The sequence below is a fragment of the Channa argus genome, chromosome 1 (genome assembly GCF_033026475.1).
Source record: "Channa argus isolate prfri chromosome 1, Channa argus male v1.0, whole genome shotgun sequence".
Classification (NCBI taxonomy): domain Eukaryota; kingdom Metazoa; phylum Chordata; class Actinopteri; order Anabantiformes; family Channidae; genus Channa; species Channa argus.
In genome coordinates this window covers 48,955,020-48,982,241 of record NC_090197.1, presented here as the reverse complement: position 1 = coordinate 48,982,241, position 27,222 = coordinate 48,955,020, and the positions used below count along the sequence as shown (strand labels likewise).

Sequence of the window (27,222 nt, the reverse complement as noted above, 5' to 3'; positions counted from 1 at the left end):
AGAGAGTCTAAAGGCAGCGGCGTGTGGGTGGAGCGGGAAAATGAGCGGTGACTGACAGGGTGTTATTTACTTGGTCAGTGTGATAAATTATTTTCTCTCAGGTCAGAGGAAACGTTAGTGCTGATTGGATTTTTACACAGGAGATATGAAGATGTACATAGATATATGGAGATGTTTGCTTCATTTATCCTCTTTATTAGGATGAAATCAAGCGTAAGATAAACGTGGACACAAATATAACTGCGTTCATCCTGTACATCTGTAAATAGAGAACAGCTCGTCCATCTGAATCCACCATCAAGCTTTGTAAGTGCCTTCTGAAATGTGCAGCACTCTCAGAAAAGTTATTCACTCGACTTTTCTGACCAAGCATTCGGGGAAATTCAGTCACTCCAAAATCCGACTTTATATTCTGACAAAACAGCAACTATAGAACAGTATGTAGTTTTTCCTGAGAGTGAGATGTGACGTGAGGAGCTGGAGCTTTGCTTAAATCTGTACTTATCAATCTAATGCAATAGTGACTGTGTGGGATTTTTTAAAGAAGAAACTGGACTGTAACAGTCTGTTTATCCGTCCACACAGTGCTTCTGTGCCAGGTCTTAGGTACTTACCACCTTTTTACTTCCTTAGCTACTTGCTTGAATGCATACTAAATACATCACTATGCAAATGAAGTTGTCTTGTCGCTAAAACCGAAAGCAGAGCTGTTTGCAGACATGCACTGCAGCCCTGCATCTATCTAGATATTATCCAGAGAAGCTGTAAATGTCTAAACCAGTTGGACCTTGACGAACATCACCGAACCAGCTCCCTAATACAAAATCTGTTCAACGTCTGATTGAGCCCATGTGTGAATAAAGCAGGTCCTCGTGTGGAGAATTTGTAGTGACTGAGTGGGCGTATTGACAATGTTGGTATCATCTCACTGGAGCTGCTTCAACGTGCTTGAAACATAATAGTAAAGGGACCACAGCTTCTTTTTAGCCTTATATTCTGCTTCCTGCATGCTCTACTGGGACACTACCTATTACTTGTTATCATGTTTGATCCAGACACTCTCCTGTTTTGTGCAATGTGTGAAGGGGACATGTCTCAACCTGATGCACTGGACATTGTCCAGCATGTATGTGGGAAAACAGCAAGAGGTTTAAGAGTTTAACCAAGCACTATGCACGTTATTGCTGCTCCCTCTCCTGATATGTTAATTTTAATTAGTTTCCTCATTGATTTCCTCATCATTTTTTTTTTGTGAGCTTTTCATGTTTCATTTAATAAAAATCTTGATTAGGTCAAATGGTCGAGTCACACACTGTAAAAGACTTTGTGCCTCAGGGCGTTTGAATGTAGAGGAAGTGAAATTCACATATAAAGCAATATGAAAGCTGTTAACATTGTGGCAATTGCCTGGTAGAGCAAACTCTACTGTTGTACTGGAAAGGAAAGGCAATCACACAAAGGGTGAAATCACATCAAGAGAGCAATGAAATGATAAATAAAAGAAATAAACGAAATGATAGAAACAAGTACAATGAGAGTTTTTAGACACAATTTACACGATAGTGTGTCTCAGGTAGATTCACCGTTAAATTATTACATGGACAGACTTGGGGGATCTTACTGAGATGATGTGCAGCATTCAAAACACATAAACCTGAGTGTTCTGATGCTTCACTTTCATTTTCACTCTGTAGGGCTCCTTAGCTTCTGATTTTACCAAGCCGCCACTTTTCACAACAGTTTTATTCAGCAAGGCTCAGCAGTGCTTCTTTGTGATTTCTTGCAGGAATAAACGATCAGGCACAGATTTACAGGAGCTGCTGCGTGGAGTCAAAACACTGAATTGGAAAAATCTGATATTATTTTATGGCAGATTATTTTATGAAAAACACCAGTGCATAGAAACTCCTGTCCGATCTCAAAACTCACACATAAAAATATCACTGCCTATGAATCTAAACTCCCCTGTGACCAACACACTAATACGTTTGACCCCTGTGTCCTAAAAAAGCCAAAGTCTACAGTAAACCCACAAAAGCAGATTTAAATTTCTTTCTTCTTCCACTTTTTACTGATTCACTCGTTACATTCCAAATGTCCAAATTTGAGACATATTGACGTTTAGTGAAGGGTTGAGACCTACATGCCTATCAAAAAAACTAATTATTTTTAATATTTTTTTGTGTTGCTAGTAGAAAAGATTGTTAGCATTGGTTCAGTACCAAAAAGCCAAATGGAGCATGGATTAACTCATTAGTAGGTGCTGTTTGGTGTTTTAGACTTTTGTTTTTTTTTTAATTGTGCATTAGCAGATACAGTAACTACAACAGGAAGCCATAATTACAGTCTGTGACATATATGAAAAGTGTCAGTCTGTGTAGAGGTCAAGTTAGACGGTTGGGTAACAAAAAAAAACAGATCTTTGAAATGAGAGACACCAGTTCCCTTTATTTATTGAGAGGCCTTCTCTCTTTTTTAGAACTGCCGTGATCACATTCACATAGGTCTCTTTCAAACCTTAGCTCCAAGCAAACCAGAAAAGAAATGTCCACTCATTGGCTAAAGAGATCCTAAAGTAGATCCTGCTCTAAACCGGTGAATATTATTATGTCATGAAACATGAAACTTATTGTGTAAGAAACAGTGAGGGTTATGTGGGGAGTACAACAAGTAACGTACATACTGAAAGTATTTTCCAGAGATATTCATAAAATACACCTCTGCTGAACACTTTGTAAGAAAGATGTCAACATGCTGTTTGGGGCCAGATCAAGATTGAATCGCATTGAATCACTTTGAACTAACGGCCTCGGAGTTTGTTTAAGACTGGACCGACTGAGCGGCTCCACTAGAGCAGCTGGGCTTAAGAGACCTGCTCAAGGGCACCAACAATTGCTCTTTCCCTAAAACCTTAGCCTACTCATTTTTGTGCCTGGACTTAACCATAATCGTCTACTTCTTGTGTCTACTTCAAACAACCTTGTGGTGCATATAATCACATGATAATGACCTGCTGAACCTGTTAGCATGTGGAGCAAGCGGCGGTAGAAACAGATACAGTCTGTTGCATGGCATGATAACATCGGAAAGCGAGGGATTGGAGGCCAACAGCGGCAACTACATTTCCCAGCTCTAGTCCACCTTGTTATAGCGTGTGTCAAAGTTAATGGTGTAATGATTTATTGATGACAAAATGCTTTGCAGATCAACATGAATTGCTCCGACGTAATGAATCGCAGCAACCTTTGCTCTTGTCTCAACCTGTATGTATGGCTCATTTCTATGATGTTGACAACAGCAGATAACAGCCCAGTAACAGGGCGTGATAACATCTGAAGCAGGTGCAACCAAGAGGCTTTTATTAATGCCACTGGTGTTTGCAAATGCAGCTCCATTTGTTTCAGCGCTAGGCACGTTGCCAAACCGCCGTCTGTTTCTTAGTGTGCGTATGACCTCTCTCCTGTACAGCAACAGCACCACGATTGCAGGGCACCAAACGGACACACACTAATGGCTTTGTCTCACTGTGGGATGGCAGTCATACTATACCAAAGGAATAAATGGCAGTCGGCAGCATGGACTGTGGCTGCACACACACCAAGTGCTTTTGCGAAGGAAAGATGTTTATTCACAAAGAATAATCTGCACAGCTACAGTATGTGCCATTGAAACTGGAACAAAGTGACTGGCTAAGTACAAACACGTGCATGATAAAACTGATTAAATCCTATTTGGGCTCAATCCACAAAAGGCAAGAATTAGTTATTTCCTAATGCTACTAATGTTTTTCGGTTTCACTAAAGTAATCGCTGTAATTTGTGAATTTCTCTTTACCTGCCATGTCAGTGGCGAAGGGTCGGTCTGGTCTCCAGCCAGTGTACCAGCCCACAACTTTTCCCCCAGACACAAGGGGCCGCTCATATGCTCTGCCACCCACAAATCCCACAGGCCAAACAGATACACCTCGAGTGCTACGCATCTGTAACGAGAAAGAAGGAAAAAATTAGTTCAATGAGGACTAATGTGTGAATACAGTCACACCATGGCCAACAGACCCACCTTCACTGCAAGAGGAAGCAATAGTCTCTTCACACCTCTATGACATGTTGACATGACTTGAATTTAGCATTTTATGGCAAATCACAATCAGTTTTCTTGTCACTCACAATGCAAGTTCTGTAAAAGCAAACCTGATGTATGAATCTGATTGGATCCTATAAAGGCAGAGGCCCTGGAAAGTGAGCCATCAAGCTTGTGACGTCAACTCTCGAATGACTCCCGTGTCAGTTCAGATGAGTGATTAGAGATCTTTAATTTCACCTAAAATGTAAAGCGAGAGCAGCGTGCAGAGACTCCGTGGGTACCTGAATAGAAAACTAAATGAAACAGTGCAGTACGGGCCTGACTTCCATTTTCACAGTGAATGAATTTGCACACAGCCGGAAGCAGTGTGAAGAGAAATGAGACGGAGAAAGAGAGAGAGAGGGAAAGTGAAGGGAGGGACGATGGACTGTGTGAGGACAGAAGGTTTGGGCTGGAGTATGAGACATAGGTATTTTGTCATTATGTGTGGATGCATACAGTTTTGCGTGTGTGTGTGTGTGTGTGTGTGTGAGAGAGACAGGGAGAGAGAGACAGATTTTGACCACCCAGAGGCGTCCTCAGACATCAGACTGAGTTCTAGCTTTTAAAGTATATAACATGCCTAATCCAAAAATATCCCAAAGAACAAGGATCTCAAATAGAAATGTTCTTATTAGCAAATCTTTTTTTTGACATTTCTGACATGTTTTGTGGCTAAAGTTAATTTAAGCAGGTGAATATTGATGTATTAGTGATGGGGAGATGTCAATCTGCCATTGAGCAGCTTATTAAACATTCAAACATCAGCCTGTAGCAAAATGTGTACTGAGCCTCACCAGAGCTCAATATCACAAGAGAAACTGTATGTAGTTGACATATGTAAATGAAAGTGCTGCAGGTCACTACTGACTGAAGCTCTCAACTTTGGCCACTACACCCACTTTGCTGCACTGGTGATCCTGGGGGCTTGGTACTGTACAAAAACGCCCCCGGTCATTTTTTAAATGCAGGGCAACCTTGATTTTCTAAATATTTTCGTCACCAAAATCCCACGAAAAGACCAAAAACAAAAGTTCATTCTGCTCACTCCAAGGTTAGAGAATATGCAACCTAATTTTAGCTTAATTATCTTGGCCATGGCTAATCATTGTGGTATATTTGTGAGCCACACTGCACTTGGTGAAATGGTTCTCACTGGTAATTAAAAAAAAACACACACAAAATGCCCCTAAAGCCAAGAGTGACTATGCCTTTTTCCAGTCTCTTGGAATTGACTTCCACAAAAAATGGGTAATTAGATTAAGTGTATTATTAAGCCGTGGTTGACAATAGCAAAAATAGAGAAAATCCCTGTCCTTATCGTTTAGGTACTGAGATATCATTCAAATCTCATAAAAAGTTTTAGACAGAGTGCTGTGCAAAAGTTTTATCTTAGACGGTTTGTGCATCAATCAACCACCGCCATCAGGCATTTCAGACTGATGCCAGATTTATTCTGGAGAATGTCAATGAGCCCAAACATACAGCCAGAGTCATAAACAACTGTCTTCAGAGACCAGAAGAACAAGGAGTCCTGCAACAGATGGCATGGCCCCAGCAGATCTCAAATTCATCAAATCAGTCGTGGATCGCATGAAGAGACAGAAGAAATTGAGAAAGTCCAAATCCACACAACTGTGTCTCTCTGCTTTTTTTTTTTTTTCCACTGCCCTTTTTCAGAATTGGCAGTTACTGTCTCTACTTTACGCTCTATTCCCCCCTCATCAAATAGGTTTTTGTTCTTGTCACCGCTGTGTGTTTTGCGCAGGATACATTTATGTAAATCAGAAGCCGGAGACTGTTTTATTACAATGAAACTGACATATTGGTATTCAGGCTATGTAAAAGGATTTTAAAGACCAAGTGCCAAAAATGTGTGATTTTATAGTTTCTTTACATCTTGTCATTACTATCAGGGAGGCTCTACAGTATCAGACAACATGTGACGAGATGTTTTTTAAAATGTCCGTGGACATTATTATCCATAAAGATAGATATGGATAAACTAATGGAACAGTCACAATGATCACTGAATTAACTTTTACTTGTACTGTAACGATTCCTCCTGGCCTGTATAAGATCCTCCAAAAGAGGATGAATGCCATCATGTCCACTGAAAGAGCTTTTAAGTAGAGATCTCTCAATGGCCAGTATGAACAGGAGGAGTGATTACAGCAAAAAAGACCTAATACAAATAAAACACCAAAAAGAATTTCAAATATAGGACATTTGAAGGAACAGACTCAAAAAAGCAAATATAAAACAAAGGTAAAAACAATAAAAATTAATTAATTAATTAAAATAAAAAGAGTAAAAGGCAACATCTCAAACTGATTAACATGCCGAGGAGAAGTAATGTAGTTTTTAATGAAGATTTGGAAACAGGAAGTGAGTTGGCCTGTCTGATGTGCAAGGGCAACTAGTGCCCTACTAGTTGTGCTAAAAACATGGATTAAAATCTCAAAGTGATTTGTCTCAATTGACTTGACCACTGAACTAATCTGTGCATCAAGTTTGAGATCACTGTCAAGTCTCACGCCCCAGTTTGTTGCTGTAGGTTTCAAATATTGACTTAAACCCAGGTCAAACTGAACTTTGGCGGCACCACTGTTTCCCAAAATTTCCAGACAACTGGAAATGGAAAACTGGAAAACTGAGCTACATGGAGGTTCGACCAGCAAATGTAAATACTTTGAGGTAGAAATAGGCTGAATCCCTGTTGTGTTACAACAATGAGATAAAGAACAGGAGACGGACTTTCATTGTTATCAAACTGTCAGAGACGATAACTGTAAAATATTCGTCTTCCGATAAATAGCACGGCGTGGAGTGACAATTTTTTAATAATGAACAGAAAGAGAAGAGGTGGATAAAAGGATCATTTAGTTAGGGTCTGACCTTACTTCCATCCCTTTATGGCTTCCTTCCCTTTAATTTATTTTCTTCTACATTATAATTCAGCCCTGCATCCTATCACCTCTGTCTTGCCTGGGTCCCTAAGCGACATTAGTAGCTTTGAAGCCCCTTCCCTGTTAATAGCGTGGCCCATTGAGGTTGGCTGTGTGATGCTACAACCCTCCCCCCCCCCTCTCTCAGGTTACTTTTCAAAGACTGAGTCTGTTGCTTTATAAAAAAACACAGATGAAAAGAAAAGAAGAGGAAGAGGAAGAAAGAATGTCTGACTCTGCATGCTGTTCCTTCCCAGATCATTCCTGGAGTACGATCGATATCGTGGCTTAACAGTTAAGTCATAGTTTGACTGCTAATGATCACCTGGTTTGAATAATTGTACTCACAGCACAGTGAAGTCTGAAACATTATTAGAGAGTGGAGCAGAAACAGAGTCTATATGTTTGGACATAATCAGAACTTTAGGCCGGATTTACAGGTAGCTAATCTTTATCACTATGAAGACAAACATCTCACTAGGGCTTCAGACGAATTTTTTACACTGCTTAGCCTGCCTCCAAAAATACGTATATATGTGCACTATGATGCTGAAAACACATCGAAATGCTTGCTTTAATATATTAGATGGTATTTTCTCTCTTTGTTGTATGAGTTTTCATTTTCAACCATCCAAAAAGTGCACTGTCATTGATTTTACAACCACCTAGCAGTTTTCTGAGGTCTCATCCAACACACTTGCAATCAAGCAAAAAAAAAAAAATAAATAAATAAATATATATATATATTGCTTGTTCAAAGGACATGTCTCCTAGATGAAATTATGGCTTCATCTTCACATGAAAACCTCCTTAATACTCTACAGATCAGAAGAATTTCTCAGAATGTTTTTAACTAATACCAGCAAACTGTAACATTTTGATGAATCTTTGTAGCGGATCAAATGTCACATACTGTAAGTTACAGAAGAGCAGGTTTTGGATCTTTTGACATCCGTGGTCAAAATGAAATAATAATAGTCAAGAGGCAGTTTGCATGCATGTCTGTCCACTCAATGAATGTGAGTTTACAGTGACTCTGGCCTTACAAAATGTGATCAGTTCATCCTGTAGTTCGAGTGATTCCTCGTTTTACAAATGGTTAGAATGGTTGGGGCTAATGGGACTGGCACGATCTAACAGTGACCTTGACCTTTGAACTTAGGCCACCAAAGTGAGTGCTGCATAATTAAAGATATTTAAAAATAAAAAGGATGTGGGGATAAAGTGACCTTGACCTTTGACCTCTGGCCAACAAAATGTAATCAGTTCATCCTTTAGTCCAAGTGGATGTTTGTGCCAAGATTGATGAAATTTTTATCAAGGCATCACTGTGATATTACATTCACAAGAACGGGATGGAGGGAAGGCACAGATGAGAGGTCCCAGTTACCTTGATGTTTCACCCCCAAAATCTAATCAGTTCAACCTTGAGGATGTTTGTGCAAAATTTGAACGAGGTCCCTCAAGATGTTCCTGTTCATGTTGATCCCCTATTTGAAGAAAAAGCTAATAATCAGAGGCCATAATACAAAATGTAAAGCCCTCGTCTGCTGTATGAATTAGAAAGTTAGGTTGGAGTTTGCAAAGTACAAAAAAGGTCCACAAATCTTCTCAGAGTTTTATGAACTGATGCAACTAAGCTGAACATCTAGCAAAGTGATGGAAAGGCCAAAACTGTGAGGGAAGAAAAGATCTTTTCATGATCCAAACTATACAAGCTGTGAAGCATGGTGGAGGTAGTGTCATAACCTGGGCTGCAATGGCTGCTTCTGAAACAAGCTCACTGATCTTTATTGTTGATAACTCATGATGGTAGCAGCAGAATCAATTCGGGGGTCTACAAATTCACTAAAACTGATTCAGAAGAACTTTAATATGCAGGAAGACAATAACTCAAAACACACCAACAATTCAACAAAGGACGTCATCAGAGGGAAGTGGAAGGTTTTTGATTTGATTTCCAGACCTTGACCGGACTGATCATGCTGTTCACCTGTTGAAGAGGAGATGAAATGTACATATCAATCGTTTGATCTTAAATCCAAACCTCATTGTATGTCACTGTAAAATATTTTTATCAGATAGATTTAGCTAAAAACAGCAGCCTGCTGCTGCTGGAAATATGATGAATGAGAGTGGTTACTTAACAAGACATTAAAGCTGCAAGATGTTAAACCAAAAGAATTTGCTGAAAGCTAATTATTTATCCCAAATTTATTTGGAGCTGATCCGAACAGGAGACTTGGATTGGAGATGGAGCAACACCCTCTAAATTGCACATAAATAAAAAACGAATTGTGCAGCTTTTTTGTTGTTTTGTCTGTTTTACATTAAATCACAATTTGCTACCACATTAAACTATTTTGCTGGGTTATAACAAATTAAATGATGTTTCTGTCAAAAAATGCTTTTAGTTTTCTGTCTCGTTACAGCCATCATTTGTCTGTTATAACTGGACGGTTTCCAAACTACTGTTACATACTTTTCTGTGGATAATGTTGGATTTATCTATCCACACTAGGGTGTCATTAGATTCAGAGTTACTCAAAAGCATTTAGATCTTCTAGTTATGGGACCTGAGGATACAAATCACATTTAAATGAGAAGTTAATCTTTGCCTCAGCTTACAGAGCAAGCATGTGACAGACAATAACCATCAGCGTTGTTTAGGCATGTTTAGTATCAGTTTCATCAAGCACGACGTTTTAACAACCTGATAATAACGTGTGATAAAAAAGTTCTTTTAAATCAGCTTTAAAGACAGTTTTACCTAATATTACAAATTTATCACATGCAGGAAGCTGCTGGCTACAGATTTTGTCTGGGGTTTCATTTTCAAAGTCAGTGCAGGTCGTCACATCAACAAAATCTCAATGTCAAAATGTTTGCTGGGAGCCAAACAAAGCTGTGGGGGTGAGTGTTTCAACAGATGGTACATTATTCTGCTCGATGGCAACTGCTTTAGCACATGGTGGTTTTCATGCAGCCATCTGCAGATTACTGCTGGCACAGATAAAGTTTGCAGCACCAACTTCTACTGATACCTTTATTTAAACGATGAAGGTTGTGTCAGCACACAATGCTGTGATGCAGCACTGCCTCGCTGATAGGTACACTGAAAAATAAATCAAATAATGTGACACACACACACACAGACACACACACAAAGAACGACAGGCTTGATTAAAGGTAAATACAGTGCAATTTAGGAAACCTGCACATATTGTAATTGTTGGTAAGATTATTATACAGCAAAGTTCCAGCGCAGCATAAAAGAAACAAAGATAGTAATTTTCAGACGTTTCAAGTGCTTTTTATATAAATAAATGGTTATTATGTCTGCATGCAGTGCCAAGAATCATTTTTAGTAATGAACCATGTCTATAAATGACACTCAAACAATCCTGAATGAAGCTGCTCTACTTTTTTCTACTTTTAGAAGCCAAGGTTTTGTTGCACTTTTTTATAAGACTAAATGTAAATGTTCGCTTTAATTCAGTGCCGGCATGTTTATTTTATGCAAAACTAAATATATAAGAAAACCTCTAATCCAAGCCCAATCTCTGAACTGTCAGAGCAGCATGAATTTGGGTTTATTTCTATTAGGCACCAGTTTAAAGATATTTCACTCTTTATACACTGTGGCTAATTTAATGTCCTCAGCAACGCAGTACAACATTCATACTCGGTTTCACAGTTTACTGTGTCCATGACTGACACGTCGCTTTGACTCCTTCTGGAAGTCAGGCTAAGTAAGAAAACAGTTTGCTCTTTATTTTTGTCACAGTGCAGCAAAGCTGAAAGGACATGTTGGCAGTTGCATTACTATTTTAAAAATGTGCTTATGATTCCTCTTTCTGTTTAGAGTTTGGTAACATTTTTGTAAATAAGATAAGTTGAATGGCAAATACTGCCATTTGACAGAGTTTATTACAGTTTTTCTCATTTGCTTAGACACTTGCGTCCACTCTGAAGTCACATTTTCAGAACGGTAGCTCTTACACTTACAAACCATTGAAAACAACAGCGTATTGCTGCAATGAAGAAAAGCCCAACACAGTAACTACTGCTGTGAAGATGCAAAAAATAAAATGAAGCCAGATTTAGGGTTGGAAGTCAAACTGAAGACATGTAATACTCAATTTTACATTTAGTCCATCTGATCCTGTCATTTAGGTCACAGGTTCTCATCAGCATCACACTGACTGTTTTCTGTTGTCTTTGATCCATTTGTGCAAATGGCTACACAGAGGAGCATCTTTTAAAGCTGGATAAGGACTGATCGCTGATTGAATAATTTTGTGTAGGAGGTTGCACACATATATACATTAAGGATTTAGAATTTTGCAAGAAATGTGTGAATACTCTTAGCATAATAAACCATAGAAAAGCGTTAACACATTGACTGCTTTGCTAACAAGGTGATGATGAAGATCAAATGGAACCTAGTTTCATTTAACGGATCTTAGCAATTAAAAAAAAAAGTGTAATTATGTTTATGATCAAATCTCCCAAACAGGCAGCTATTGATAAATTGATTATGTTTTTGAATAAAGCTCAGTACAAAGGGCAAATAAATGTAGCTCAAAAGGTAGAGCAGTTGTCCACTAACCACAGGGTTGCCGGTTCGATTCCCAGCTTCTCCTTTCACATGTTGAAGTGTCTTCGAGTAAGACAGTGAAGCCCAAATTAGTTGCTCCCGGTGAGTGCAGGCAAGCTGTATAGCAGCTCCCCCATCGGTGTGAGAGTGTGAGTGCGAATGGCTAAATGAGGAGCAGTAGTAAAAAGCTTTGGCTACCAGTAAGGGGCAGATCAGTTACATAGAATAAAGGGCCCATAACCTGTTGGCCCTGTTGCCAAAAATCTTACTAACAACATTCTCATCATCCACAATTTAATGTATCATTATCTAGACTGCTTATCCTGATAAGGGTGATTCCAGCTGTGATTAGGTGAGAGGCGAGATACATCCTGGACAGTTCTATCACAGGCTAACACATAGTAACAGATTCAGTCAAACCTACATTCGCGCCTAATTTAGAGACACCAATTAACCTAACATACAATTCTCTGAAGTGAAAGCCACAGCCAGCAGGTGGATTTAAAAAAGGGGAACCTTCCAGTTGGGAGGCTGCAGTGCTAACCGCTCATCTGATAAGGTGCTAGGGAAAATTACATTCTCTTGTACATGAAGTACACAACTTAACGGTGGACTGAAGTTTCTTGTTCACTATAGAGATGAAAAACTCTCAGATGAAAGCATCAGATGTTTGTGGAGATGGTAACGTTCCAAACATTACCACATGAAACAAATGTCATTTTCACATCATAGTATCCAACTGGAGAATTTGTTCTACCACCTGTTTATCTGAATAGAGAATTTCTAAAATTCAATTCTAATCTTAATTAGAAATGTGTGATACCATTGGATGAAAGGCTTTGAAAGTCGGCAATTTTATTTTGCTCACAACCACCTCCATTATATCATTATGTACAGGAAGCACTATGCAAGATTGAAAGATTGAACATGTTGTTGATGTTGTTGTGCCTTGCGCACAGCATCAGCAGTCAAACACTAAACACAGTCCATGTGTGATTAATTGCTGCCGCCAGTGAAAATGTCTCTTGAAAGCTGATCACACATATTCAGAAATATAGATAAATATCAGACTTCATATAGCAAGCAAAACAATTATTGAATGTGTCTTCCAGAATTAAGGAGCTCAGTCGAAACCTGTGTCCTGACTTGTGAGCTGGGACTGCAGCTGTGCATTCATTCTAAATACTAAGCAGTGATTTGGTTCACGTACTACAGTCATTCTTCTTGCTGCCAATGTCTGGAGTAAAGCAGAAGCTCACTCTTTCTTTTATTCATTGATTTATACTCATCTCATGCTTTTTTTTTTTTTTTTTTCAATTCAACAAAACCAATTTAAAACATCTCATGCAAAACAGTTATTCTCACTCTGAGTTTTTAATGTTCGGAGATGTTTTTTAATCGCTTTTCTACAAAGTGTCATCATGTTGAAGTTTAGGTTTGCAAAATCTTTGTAAGACTTTCAAACACTCACCAATTAAGGGTAAGTATGGCATAAAAAATATTACCTCCAATGTAACCCTGTGCAGAGAAAGGCTTCTATTTTTGGAAATGCATCTGTGTGTGCGCAGGATTTATGCCCTAATAGTTGTTACAGTATGAAGTAAAGCAGAAACCCCATTTTTTTGGGCACTGTGAAATCAATATATTGTAGAGATGTGAGAAGCTCTGACTCCTTCATTTTATTCCTACCACGGTAATCCAGTCCACATCCAAGAACACAAACAGTCACAGTGAGCCCGAAACCACAGAGCCCACCCTTATGAGCAGGTTTGTCAACATGAACAAACTCTGCAGTTTCCCCGCGGGAAGTGAACTGGGGAAGGAAAAATAGTAAAGGCTGCTCTCAGAACACACAGTGGGAAATTGTGGAGTTGTGTTTAATATATTTTCTAGTTGAGAGCTGCAGTGTCTCCAGAAGAAAACATTTCTCCAGTCATGTAATTCTGTGGGTCCACACAGTCTCCGTTCACTTGTCTATGAAGCTGCTGCACATTTCATCCTGAAACAAAATGTTTCTGTATTTAAAATCAATAATATTCAATTGAAATATACAGTATGTTAAATACTATATCCACATATTTTACATAATATGAAAACGAATATATAACATGGAGTTTGGCTAAGGGGCAATGCTAAATTGCATAAAAGCTACGGGTAATTTAATCTCGTGCTTCAGGTCTCAATTCTATAAACTTTGATGTTGCTGCATTTGATTCAATTTACATTCCAAATTTCATAGGATCTTCCCTGTAAAGTGAATTTTCTTTATATAACCTAAAACTGATTACAAACCTACAGGGTCTATTGAGTCCCAAAAGGCTGCAGTCGAGAAAAAATAAGTGAAGACAAGCAAGTTTGTGGCTCCGTACAAATTCGTACATTGTCTTTCATACCTCAGTTTTAATGTGAACACCTTAAACTCGCCAAACCCCTTTAATGGGAAAATATAAATGCAGAGACCCGAGAAGATCAAAATAAGTACTTTCTTCTGTGATGGACAGATGTACAATACATGTTGAGTAGACAAAAATTGCAATCATAGAATTAAAATAAGGAGAAAAGCTATGACTTTATCTCACTCTCACCTGTACTCAGAGTTGGAGGTGGGGGACAGAGAGGTAACAAAGAGATTATTCTCCAAAAAACATGAGGACTTCTACAAAAAGGACATTTCTTCTCCAAAGGACTTGATGTAAGATCATATGAGCTCACGCAATATTTCAGTTTTTTCTGGGAGTTTGCTTGTACAACTTTTCCAAGTGAAGGGACCTTTTCGGTTTCATTCATGAGCCCTCCCTCTTCCTGCTCTGCTACAATGCACACTCTCCCCATCCTTTAAAGTTTAATTTAATTTAAAACCATAATTTACTTTAATTTAATTTAATTTAAAACAATGTATAAATAAAATGGTAATAATTGAAATTGTTTGACTGGTTAGAAGTGTGATTTCAAATGTATTTAGATTTAGCCCCTGTAGTCAGTGGTAACAATTTTCTTATAGAGAAACAGACCCCCTTCACAACACAGATGACCTACGCCTTGTAGTGTCCCTGAATGCAACTCACATGCAGCAGACCTAGATTTTTTGACCGCAGCGGATGCTGTACTACGTTGGTGTTTTTGTAATGTAAACCTCATGCCGAAGGGAAACGATCTAGTCACAGTTCAGTTACAACAAGAAGAGAAGAAATGTCCACATCTGCTGATCAACATCTGTCACACAACATTCAACTTTAGCAGCTCTGAAAAAAGGTCAAACGCTCTGAAGGTCAGAAAAACTAGTTTAAGTCCATATATCGTATAATAAGTTGATAAAGTAATTACTGTGACATGCCTATCGCTGGTTTTTGTTGCTTGTTCACTTGTGTGTCGCTGGTCATTAGCACCAAAGTGCAGAGCAGCAAGCTCTGCACAAACGGGGAGATGGACCAATGAAGCCGAGTCGATGTTAACGTCAAGCCCTGGCTGCTGGTAAAAACCATATCAGGTCATATTTTACTCAAGAATAGTCTCAACTATCTGTACATGACTAATACAAGGTATCAGGACCACTTACTGTATGAGTTATGTTTGAGCTAAAAATTCTACCTACATGAAGACGGGCAACAAGTCCTCCAACTTCAATGCTTACAGAGGTATTTTGTTTCTGCCCTGTCATATGACCAAATAAAACCTTGATGGTAATAGTGACAGCGCAAAGGGAGGCAGGTGTCCATTATGCAGCAGTTTGTGACAGTGTCAAACTGGTGGATGTGAAGTTTTCTTAAACCACCAATATATGTTACTGAGAAACAAGTCTGTTAGTTTGAGCAGGTCTCACACAAGACTTTTTTTGCAAGTGAATGTCAAGTTGTGGCTAAGAAGTCAGGACCAACAAGTCTTAAGGCTACAGCAAGTTATTTGTTTTAGGTTGAGCAGTGCAATTTGTTTCTTCTTGTGCCGTAAGGATTTAGAGTTGGTCTGTTGGCAGGAAAGTTAAGCTGCTTACCTCCAGACTTTGTGAGACTAATTTGAGGATGGCGTTATCATATTAAACCAAAACATATCAAGTCATCACTGTTAAAGACAAGTTGTCTTTTATAATCTTGTCTTTGATTGAGTCTCCAGTTTCCAGACATGTGATGCGATGAGTCCACAGGTCTGCAATGCAGTATACTATCTAAAGTGAGAGGAAGAGGTTTCAAATCCACTAATCATACACAATTTTCGAGAAGGGGGAGAAATGAGGGAGGGACGAGTGAGGAAATGGGACTGGTTCCAAGAAAATGTCAATTCATTCTACTAAAAAACTGATTAGAGCACAAATTCTGCTGACTCCCCACTATTGCATTTCTTTGCTTCTCTGTAAAGGCCTTTGTTCTGCACTCTGTATCAGTTCAGGCTGTGCTGCCTGAGCCCTGGAAGCCCCCAGTGGACACCGTCATGTGTTAAGAAAGCTCCTGTCTCATTATCAATATGGATATCTTCACCAGAGGGCAGACGCTGCACTAAGATAACAAATCATTCATCTTCGTCGCACACAAAATAATAATTTCAGATGCAGCCGAGCACTGTGAGCAAACCTGTAAGTCCTGACAAATTACAGCACTGGCAGCTCAGCCAGTAAATGCATGCTATTTACAAGTAAACAAAAGAAAAGCTGGGGGTGAAAAATACAGTGCCGAGAGGTATCACATTTCATTTGACTCGCAGCCAGGGCCCTCTGCCTGGGAGTGCTGCAGCTAAGTCGGGTAATCAACTCTGACTTCCTTCCCTGCAAACAAATAGGTGAGAAGTGAATTGTGTGTGTACACACAAAAGAGACTCTTAATGATGAAGTATATGAAATCCATTATGGATGTTCTCGTTTCCTGCCTCCTGCCCCGGAGAAAGAGCCGTCATTGTGTTGGTTGCGCACCGGGATGAGTGTTCGGGTGGCTGGGCCGAGTGCGATTTTAATCAAGCGTATTTTTATCTGTGTGTTATTAATATGCATGGCAGAGGCAATCGGAGAAAGGGAGGGAAAGAAATGAGCTGGAAGAAAATGAATGAATCAAATTAGAGAGAGAGGCCGAGTATGGGCTATGAAACTGTGATGCTGTGATGATGATGCATAATGTGTGCGCAGGTTTAGGTCCTTATGGGTTTATGTGGAAAAATGAAAATACGTTTTATAGAAATGAAGGTGGGTGATCCGAGGATTCACTCGTTCACTCCTCCAACCATAGAATTATAGTTATAAGTTTTGCAGCAGGGTTATTTATTTTAATTTCATCACAGAATCACTGATACTGTCTGAACTTAGTGTTCACGGCAAACCCAGAGGGTTTGATTGCCACATTATTGACACAAATAATGATGAATCAAGCTGATTTTCAAACAGTTCAGTTTCAATCAAAGTGATCTCATATTTGGGACTTGAAACAAGAGTTTAAATGTACTGTGCAGCAGGATTCACTCGCACCAGCTTTTTGAATGTTCAAACATGGGTTGCAAACTACTTTCTTACAAAAAGATTAAAATAATATGATGCTGACAAAACTAACTTTATCTAGCTAATGATCCATTTACAGTAAAAAATTAAAAGTATGAAACTGGATAAAGGCTGTTTACTAATGAACCTTTCAATCAGATTTTTATAGAAAAATGATATTTCCCCCCCAAAACGTTGTCACACGGCCTTTACACGTCTGTCACATGCCCTGAACACACAATGTGTCCGTTTTATTTGAATAAAAAAGGTCCAATGAATATCCACATCTGTTTAATGTAAATGTATTCCAGGGTATTTGATGAGAGAGGGGAGAGCACAGACGGGGTGTACGGTCAAACCGCCAATTCAGACAGAAAAAGCAGTGGAAATAAGCAGAGAGCCAGCACGAAACACCTCTTTTACATTTACATTGGCCCTTAAAATCCCTCAACCTTTCGCTCACCTCCCTCTCCCCCTTATCCCTGCCCTCCCGCCGACGCTACCACAGACAATTTCTCTCAGCAAGGTTTGTCTCCTTTCTGCTTCGCTTCCCTGACATTTCGACTCCTCCACCCCCTCCACCCCCCTCACCTCTCCCACTACACTATGTAATTATGTTAATTGCTCATAGGGGTTTGAGGAAATTGAATTTCCCATTTCGCTCTGGTTCTTTTATCCCACCAGTTTTCTCTTTGTGACGCCCACCCCCCTTTAAATCACTGCAGGCCTGAAGTCTGGCACTCAAACACTTCATCAAATATATTCTTAACCTTAACATGTGAGTGTGTCTTTGGGTTATTTCATCCAAAAATAAAATTTCTGTTAGACAAGTCCCTGATATCAGCTGACTCCCCATTTTAATGTATAACGTATGACTGTTGGCAATGACAGTGTAATTAAAAAGTCAACTTAAATGTAAGCGTTCTAAAACTTTTTAAAGCCGTCTGATTTGAAATGTAAATAGAACTTAGCTGCTTATTCTGTTCAGGGTCATGGGTCGGTTTAAGACACACAGGGTGACCATTATTAGACTCACAGAACATTTGGCTTCAACCATATGTAATATGATGATAACTACTTTGGATTTCGATCACTCATGCCATACATCAGCGTTGGCTTATATTCCTCTTGTTGACTAGCATTGGTCCATCAGCAAATATCATTCATGCTTTTTTTTAAAATCTTTTTTACTTTTCATTAATTACATGACCTTTCTCAAACCATCGCCAAAGATTATGTACAGCTGTATCAGACAACAAAGGGCTGGACAAAGTGTCAGAAAATGATGCTGTGTGAGCGAGAATGCGTTGGCTCAGTCTGGCATATTTTAAGAGGTGTGTTCCAGAGTCACACTTGAGCATAGGAAATTTACCACAGTACCTGCTCCCTAAAATAGTCACTGTGACGGTTGTAGAAGTCTCGGGGCAGGGGGAGTTCAATTATTCAAAAAAGGTCTGACGAAAGTCTTTCCTGGCTGACAGACTGCTGCAGCCGAATCAAACGGCTTTGCCGTGCTGCCGTCAGCTGAAAAAGCCTCCATCCCCAGAGTCAGCTTTTCAGGAATATAGAGCAGAAATAAAGCGCAGCTTAATTTTCCTGATTGCACGTTATAGTTCCTGACCTAACTAACCTAAACAGGTGAAGTTAGGGTCCTAGTAATGTGTCTGTTGCTTACTTATTAGACCAGATCATTTATAAAGAAAATAAAAGGAGTTTAAAGAGTTTTTTTACAGCAACATACTGGCATACTTTGATATTTTCGACATACTTTCGGCTAGAAACACCGTTCAAATTTCAGAACATTCAGCTTAAAAGGACATTAATATACTTTTAAACTTTTTGAAATTATTATGTCAATGATATCATCAATGGCATCACATAATTGCCTTTTGAGTTTTTGCGTAACCAGTATAAAAGGAAGCAAAATTTCATTTCAGCTGTTTCATCAAAAGCAAAACTTTCAGCTATTCAGCAAAAACAGTTCAGCTTTGCTTGAAAAATCCTTTTGGCGCCAAAGCATTCACAGTGTTATTCCTGTTTCGAAATGCTTTTTCTAGTTAAACATTAGATCACATTTTTTTTTTGTTCACCAACTGCTGAGATACAAAGTGAAAACAAATTATTTTCAGATACTCTAAAAGTCCTAAAGTCATTTCAATGTAAGTGACAGGGAGCAATATCCACACTCCTTGTTCTGTACAAAAAATAAATTTAAATATATTTTTAAAGCTAATATAATAAATCAGTCTGCACTTATCTAGTCACGTGTTTTTTTTTTGTTGTTTTTTTTTTGTGAGTTTCTATAATTCCCTCTTTTGGCCCCATCACTTACATTGGAAGTATCTTTTAGAGGGATGTCTTAAAGGGAGACTGCCCCCAGTGTAGTATATGTGGTGGCCATTGCAAACATAATACACAGAAAACAATGCTAGAAGGAGGCTGCGGTGGCTGGATGGATCAACAGAGAACAGCATTTTGTCCAGCAATGGATCTGTGGGTTATATCGGAGTATTGGGTTTGGGGGTAACAGTTAGAGTGTTGTTGCCTTAAATAACAGCAAGTAAACCTTAAAAGTGTTATTTTTAGAAAGGCATGAGACACTTTGGACCTATCCTCTAATACAGCACCAGCTCCCTGTGAAGGCATCACTTGGAAAATTACCTTTGGGAAGCATGAGGAAGCAGTGTGAGTTAAGAGTCAATCAAGCCAGAGTTGTATGGGGGCATTAAATGAACAGTCTTGCATTGTCTGACAGTTCACTGACTGCTAGGAGGCGACTCAGCTGGAACATGTTGCATGCATAATAAACCACGCCAAGACCACCTGACTACTGTGAGGAAATGGAGAATACACCCCTCAACTCTTAATGCTAAATGCCTTTTCACCTGATTTCTCCCTCCGACCGCTTTTAGAGAGTAAAGTAAAAGAACACAGGGAGACTTGTTAAACATTTGCTACAGTGTGTAGCAATGTTTCTTCATAAAGGGGGCAGTAGTTGTAACACATTTTACTCATTACTCTGCAGTAGTTTGCTTCTAGAGCTGAACACTCTGAGCAGCTACTTACTTTCATGTAATCAACAACCAGGAGTGAGGCTGATTTTTTTCCCAGTTGGAGTTCCTCATTTGTTAATTGGCCAAACTGCAGGTCAGAAATGTCTTGACTTTTGCTGAACGGCGGCTAATAGAACGATAACATTAGTTATATTCAAAATATTTAATGAAAAATACTTAGCAGTATTTAAATCCACATGGATTTAACCCCCCACACATATGCTGTACAGTATGTGAATACTGCAGGATTAGACATCTACTTGTCACAATTATCTCTACTCTGCTGAGTCGAAAAATTTAAACAAAGAAAAATTATATTTCCCACACCCTCTCTTTTTGATTGATTTCAGTCCGTTTGTGGTTGTTTTGTTTTGTCATTTTGTGTCTGCTTTGAGACATTGTGTATTTTGGCATTTTGTATCTATACTTAGTTGCCATTGTGGTCTTTTTGAGCCTTTCATTAAGCTTTTTTAAACAAGATATATTAACATTAATTTCAGATGTTCTGGCTCATTCAGTAATCCATCCATAAACATGCTACATGATTTAAAGGACTTCACTGACACTGAACTTTCTTCTTTTGGTTTTAGTTTGGACTTAGTAATTATATGCCTGATTTCCCTGAATTAAAATTTCTCTCTACTTCTGGCTGAAAAAAAGCCTCCAGATGACATCACTTGGAGGAACCTTCAGGTCAGATTATGCCATCTCGTTGCTCACACTAAGAAGTTTGCAATCACGGTCAATAAGCTTCCTCCAGAGGACATCATCTGAACTAATAATGAAAAACTTATCCAGGTGATGTCATCTGAAGTAAAGCAGAGAAATATTTTAATAAAGGGAAGTCAGAGGGAGGTTTGAAATCATTATCCTACATTTATACCCTAAACTGAAACCATAGAAAGCAAGTTGAAAATAAGTGAAGTTGCCCTTTAACCCTTAGGAGTTGACGCCCGCACCCTAACCCTCAGACCACTAAGGGTCAAGGTTTCCACACTTATTACTTATCATAAAGCAAAATATCCACTTTGAAAATCTAAAACACCTTCCCTCCTATAATTAACGTTGTTAATGTAAAACTTGCTTAGGTGTAGTGGTGAAACGTACTTTAATACAACGACTGCATCTTGGTTAAGACAAAGATCCATTACTCTTGCTATTTAGGAAATCCAAACCTGACCTTTAGAGCCCATTTTTCCCAAACATCTGTTGGCTTTTCATGGAAAACTCACACTCTGCTACAATAAGAAATAGCAATACAGGGGTTCACGGTAAAATAATATTTTAGTTGCTTAAACATTACCTCAATCATTTCCCTTCCTGAAATGATTTAAGGGTTTCCAATATGACGTTGCCACCCACTGTAAGCACAGTTACTGCCATCAGTCTAAAGCCTGCAGACAGCTTCTGCAGGTTATTACTGCCATATGACAGCCTATTATCTCTCTATGACAGGCCATTACCTGCACAGAGGAGCTGGGTAATGAAATAGGCAAAGGGACAGAGAGAAGACAGTGTGCTATCAACAAATCAAACAGATGCTCTTTACACTGTGCCACAGGCAAAGAACCTAACGCTGAGAGCTGGCATCAGAGTGGACTCTGCACAACTACTACACAACCCAGTGCACTGGGTTCACTACACTAAGGATGTTTACTCAAGAAGTGCATGAAACAGTGGGACATGCTATTTACCACCAGCACAAAGTTCTACTTACATTGGATCCAGAAATTATCCCCAGTGCTTAACTCTTTCCACATTTTGGTATGCTGCAGCCTTATTTCAAAATGAAGTCTACAAACAATACCCCATAATGACAATGTGAAAGTTTTAAATATCTGCTTAAGTATTCATAGCCTTTGCTTATTACTTCGTTGAAGCACCTTTATCACCAATTACAGCCTCAAGTCTTTTTTAGTATGAGTGTGCTACAAGCTTGGCACAACTATTTTTCGGCAGTTTCTCCCATTTTTCTTTGCAATACCTCACATGCCCATCAGGTTGGATGGGGAGCGTCGGTGCACAGCCATTTTCAGATCTCTCCAGAGATGTTCAATCGGGTTCAATTGGTTGACTCAAGGTCATTCACAGAGTTGTCCCATAGCCACTCCTTTGTTAGCTTGGCTGTGTGCTTACGGTCATTGTCCTGTTGAAACATCAACAGTCGCCCCAGTCTGAGGTCCAGAGCTCTCTGGAACAGGTTTTCATCAAGGATGTCACTGTACATTGTTGCATTCATCTTTCCCTCCATCCTGACTAGCCTCCTAGTTCCTGCTGTTGAAAAACATCTCACAGGATGATGCTGCCACCACCATGCTTTATGGCCAGGTGGTGAGCGACTTGAGAGCCCGGTTTTCTCCAGAAATGACACTTGGCATTTAGGCCAAATCGTTCAATCTTTGTTTCATCCGACCAGAAAATTTTGTTTGTCATGGTCTGAGAGTTATTTGATGAGAAGAGTGATTTCTATCTGGTCACTCTACCGTACAGACGTTATTGGTGGAGTGCTGCCGAGATGGTTGTTCTTCTGGAAGGTTCTCCTTTCTAAACAGAAAAATGCTAGACCTCTTTCAGAGTGACCATCAGGTTCTTGGTCGACTCCCTGACTAAGCCCCTTCTCTCTCGACCGCTCAATTTACCCGGCCAACCGGCTCTGAGAATACGGCTGGCGGTTCCAAACTTCTTCCTTTTACGAATCGTGGAGGCCAATATGCTTATTGGGACCTTTAATGCTGCAGAAATTTTTCTGTACCCTTCCCCAGATCTGTGCCTCTAAACAATCCTGTCTCAGAGGTCTAGAGACAATTCCTTGGACTTCATGGCTGACATGCACTGTTGACTGTGGGACCATATATAGACAGGTCTATGCTTTTCCAAATCATGTCCAAATAATTGAATTTCCCACAGGTGGACTCCAATCAATTTGTAGAAACATTATGATCAGTGGAAACAGGATGCTCAATTTTTAGTGTCATGGCTTATGTATATGTGATTTTTTTGGTTTTTCATTTTTAATGAATTTGCAAAGATTTCAAACAAACATCTTTCCCGTTGTCATTATGAGCTATTGTTTGCAGAATTTTGAGGAAAATAATGAATTTAATCAATTTTGACATAAGGCTGTAACATAAGAAAATGTGGAAAAAGTTAATGATGGAATTGCTTTCTGGATGCACTATAGACAATTGGTTCTTTTGACCACTAAACTTTAATTTCAAAATATTTTTTTATGTTTATATTCTGCTAATTAAAAACATTTTGTTACTTAATGTCAAGGAATTTCTGCTTTAGAAGGCAATTTATGGATTCTCTTGGTCACAATGTCCTTGTATTCAATGTCTAATCAAAATCCTCCCAGTCTTGAGTTTGTACTCATTTTCTTTTTGGAGCTAAAGCTAAACATAATTTATTTTATAATATAAATGAACATTTACAAAGCAAAACTGTGACTCACTTGCAAGTTCCAAATTCTGAAATATCTGAATTCAAGCTCTTTAAATGTTCTTTTTTATTTTTGTAAACTCGAGTTGTCATGAGAACCTGATACTTTGGTACTAGGTTGATACCAAAATTCTCAAAACATGATGATACATGTTTTCAGTCGTATTAAAGGCACCAAAACTACGATTTCTTTGGCACTGATGAGGCAGCATAACACTTCTACATGTGTACTGTAGGAGAAAAGAAGAAGGAAGGTAACACTACCATGAAGATAAACGATAAAAGAAGATAAAAGATAAAAGTCTTATTCATGCCTACACCTAACCCGGATGTCTTTGTGCCAAACAGCAACTTAACCGTTGAGCTCGCACAGCTTTTGACTGTTGAGGACAAACAATAGTGTTGCATAAGCCCCCATTTTGGTGCCACTGAGAATAAGTTTATATTGAAATACATTCATTTTATTGATACATTTCTGACGTGGTATTGAAATTGGTATCGATTTTTGTGGGATTTTAGTGGCACGGCAGGAAAGTGTGATTAACTGAATTCTTAACTGTCAGATGAACTGATGATACAAAGAATTATTAGTTGCAACCATAAAACTCTTATATTTCGCTCCTGATGGACCGGACTCCTCTTAGACGATGTTCTCACATGGGATTAGAAACACGGAGCTCAAAAGTGTTGTTTGTCTGTTTTTTTGCCGAAGGCAGTCAAAAACCTGAACCATTATGATGCCATAATTTACAAATATGTGCTGACAGTCACAGCGAAGACGAGTCTATACAGTACATGCCACACTCAGACAAACTATATTCCTTCAGTTTTTGCTGTATAATTCCATGCAAGTATTCTCAGCTCATTTACACTGAATGTTTCTGCAGTCTGAACATTTTATTATTGGAGCAAATTACAGCAATTTTAGATTTGGGGCCAGCTATCTTTGAATGGGAGTAATCAGAGCAGGCAATCAGCAATCAGAGAGGCATTCTTTCTGAGTGTTTGTGCATTTATAAGAGGGAGAGGATTGTTTAGATGCTGCTGCTGCTGCTATCGGCACATCTTTCTTCATTATCTGACATGTAGTGCACAGAAGAGGACAAGAGCGAAAAAGCCATACTCATGCACTAACCCACACGCTCACAGACGTAGACTTGAGTTACACAGAAGCATCAGTTTTCCAATATAGGGAGTCAACACTGGCAAATCATATCATCCAACTCAGATATACAGACTACAGCGGCTCAGAATGTTTTCAGGAGTATTTATGTGTCATTCAGACCGGGAATATTCCGGGAACTCACAAACAAAAACCCAACATATCTTTAAATTCAAAACACATCTCTACCAATTCCTAACAACCTCACCCTTCTACAGATGCACACATACAAAGAGCCTGTGTGTGTGTGTGTTTGTGTGTGTGTGTTTGCCATCCTGCTTATTAATTCCCTGCTGGCAAGTGGATCAGTAGAAATTGGTGAGTGATAAAGAATTAAACAACAAAATTTGGCATGGTTGGCACCAAAAACACAATGAGCAGCAGCAGCACATATCTTTTTTTTCTGTCAGGCAGAAATCCCTCAAGCACTTCATCTGCCCCCCCCCCCCCATTGCAACATTATTACTGTGTGTTCATGTAGTATCACCAGTCACTAGAAAACTGGTTTATTAAAAGCTTGTCATTGCCTGGTTCTCAAACTAAGTTCTGCAACCTCGATGGGGGGGCTTTACAGGGTTCCAGAGACCCCCCATCACCTTGAAGAACGGTTGAATTTCAATGTCTGAATTTCTTCCAAATGACTTTTCCATGGTAGAAACACAAACAAAAATGGGTCTTTATAGTTGCAAATAAAGGTGCTAAAATGCCATAAAACTCTGTTTGAGACATACCATCATACTCTGTGTGTGGATCTGAGATTTTCACATTTTTTAAACATTGGAGTATTTAAGCACATTTAGTGTAATGTAGTACAATTCTTGTAATTCTTAACAGATTCAATTGGTAGCATTAGGACATTACAGGATCCTGATGGATTCAGCTACAAGTTTATAATGTCTGTATTTTTGTGCTTTTCAATTAAGCTGCATTTTTTTTTTTTTGTACTTTTACTTAAGAAAATGTTCTATGTTTTTCGAGATTACATGTTGTATATATTTTATATCTGTTCGGTTACCTCCTCAAACAGCTCCAGGCTGTACGTGTTGTCGTCATCCGCGAAGAAAACCACGCCGGCGTCCCGTTTGCTCCGGTGTTGTCGGAGCCACGCGAGGGCCACATTCCTCTGTTCGGTGGCGCGTGGCATCCCGGCGCGCTTGAACCTGCGGGGTGTGAACACATGCAGGTGCGTGTATGGCACACCGCACCGGGCCAAGAAACGCGCCACCAGCTCCGTGCGCGCTGTCGAGTCCTCCACCACGATCCAATGGAACCGGGGAACCTGGCGGAAGGCGTGCGACAGTCGGGTCAGCTCCGCTTTCTGCACCGGACGGGTGTAAGTCGGAGTGATGGCGTAAATCACCGGCAGGGCGGACTGATTCTGCGTGCCACCGACCCCTGGTGCGCCGGTCCGGGCCGCCCGTTGCGCCCTGGGGGTCCGACCGGCCGCTGGAGCCCGGATCGCCCGTTTACTGTCGATATCGATCATGATGATGACGATAAGGACCCAGGGCAGCAGGATAAAGAAGCGGCTGAAAAACACTGATTTCATGGCGAGGCTGAAGTTACCGCGCGCCTTGTCATTCACTCACTCCATCACAAACAGAAAAGCTCAGACCGAGAACAACTCCGAGGATCCCCCTACTTTCAATCCTGATATTTTATTCTTCACAACAAAACAACCAAAACCAGCATTTTAAGCCAATGTCAAACTATGTAAAGCACAAAACCTTCCGCTGCGTCCCCCGTCCCAGCGGGACCGTTTCCACGGAGCCCCCCTCCTCCTCCTCCTCCCCGCCTCTCCTTTCTCGGATGGGACTTGAGTGCTTCTTCGTCGTCCTTCCTTCCTCCAGCTCACTCTCCCTCAAGCCCCGTTAAACTCCCATGTTCAGCCGTCCTTTAGTGCGTGTTTCCAGAGGAGAAAAACAAGCCGGAGCGGTCCCCCTGCAGCGGTGATAACCCACCGATGTGCGCCGCCTAAGAGCATCACTTGGCGAGGATGGAGCGCTGCTCTGAGTCTGAGGATAATAAGGCAGGAGGGGAGGAGCAGGTGCAGAGCAGAGGAGGGGAGAGACGGGACAGAGGAGAGCGCCTGGGGAGGGAGAGAGAGAGAGAGAGAGAGAGAGAGAGAGAGAGAGAGGAGGGGGGAAAGAGAGAAAGGCGTGTGTTGTTCACATCACTGTCTGCTGAGAATAAACCAGCTAATAGAGACACAGAGAGAGAGACAGAGAGAGAGCTTGTGTTGTCCATAGTGCCTTTGTCATGAATAAATTATTAAAAAAAGAAAGAAAAAAGGAGAACTTGACACGAAGACTCCTGGGACATAGATGGCTCCAGGGGTCCTTCAGGGAGTTTTTACAGTTATCCTCCTCCATAGGATATTTTAAATGCAGTGTGGTTGTGCTAAACAAGACTTAATACATGTAAAAAAAAAAAACATCTTTAAA

General features: G+C 39.8%; 1 protein-coding gene across 3 annotated transcripts in view; it reads right to left on the bottom strand.

Moving 5' to 3' along the window:
- Nucleotides 1–26,894, bottom strand: part of b3gat2 (beta-1,3-glucuronyltransferase 2 (glucuronosyltransferase S)) — a 91,554-nt gene extending 64,660 nt beyond the window's left edge. The window contains exons 1-2 of one of the 3 annotated variants that reach the window (XM_067528997.1): nt 25,794–26,894; nt 3,835–3,979 (exon numbers count right to left, since the gene is read on the bottom strand). In XM_067528997.1, coding sequence (XP_067385098.1) covers nt 3,835–3,979; nt 25,794–26,327 — 679 coding nt within the window. In that variant the 5' untranslated portion in view covers nt 26,328–26,894. The remainder of the gene's footprint in view (nt 1–3,834; nt 3,980–25,793) is intronic. The other 2 variants (XM_067529016.1, XM_067529006.1) reach the window with 2 other exon arrangements.
- Nucleotides 26,895–27,222: the final 328 nt, after the last annotated feature.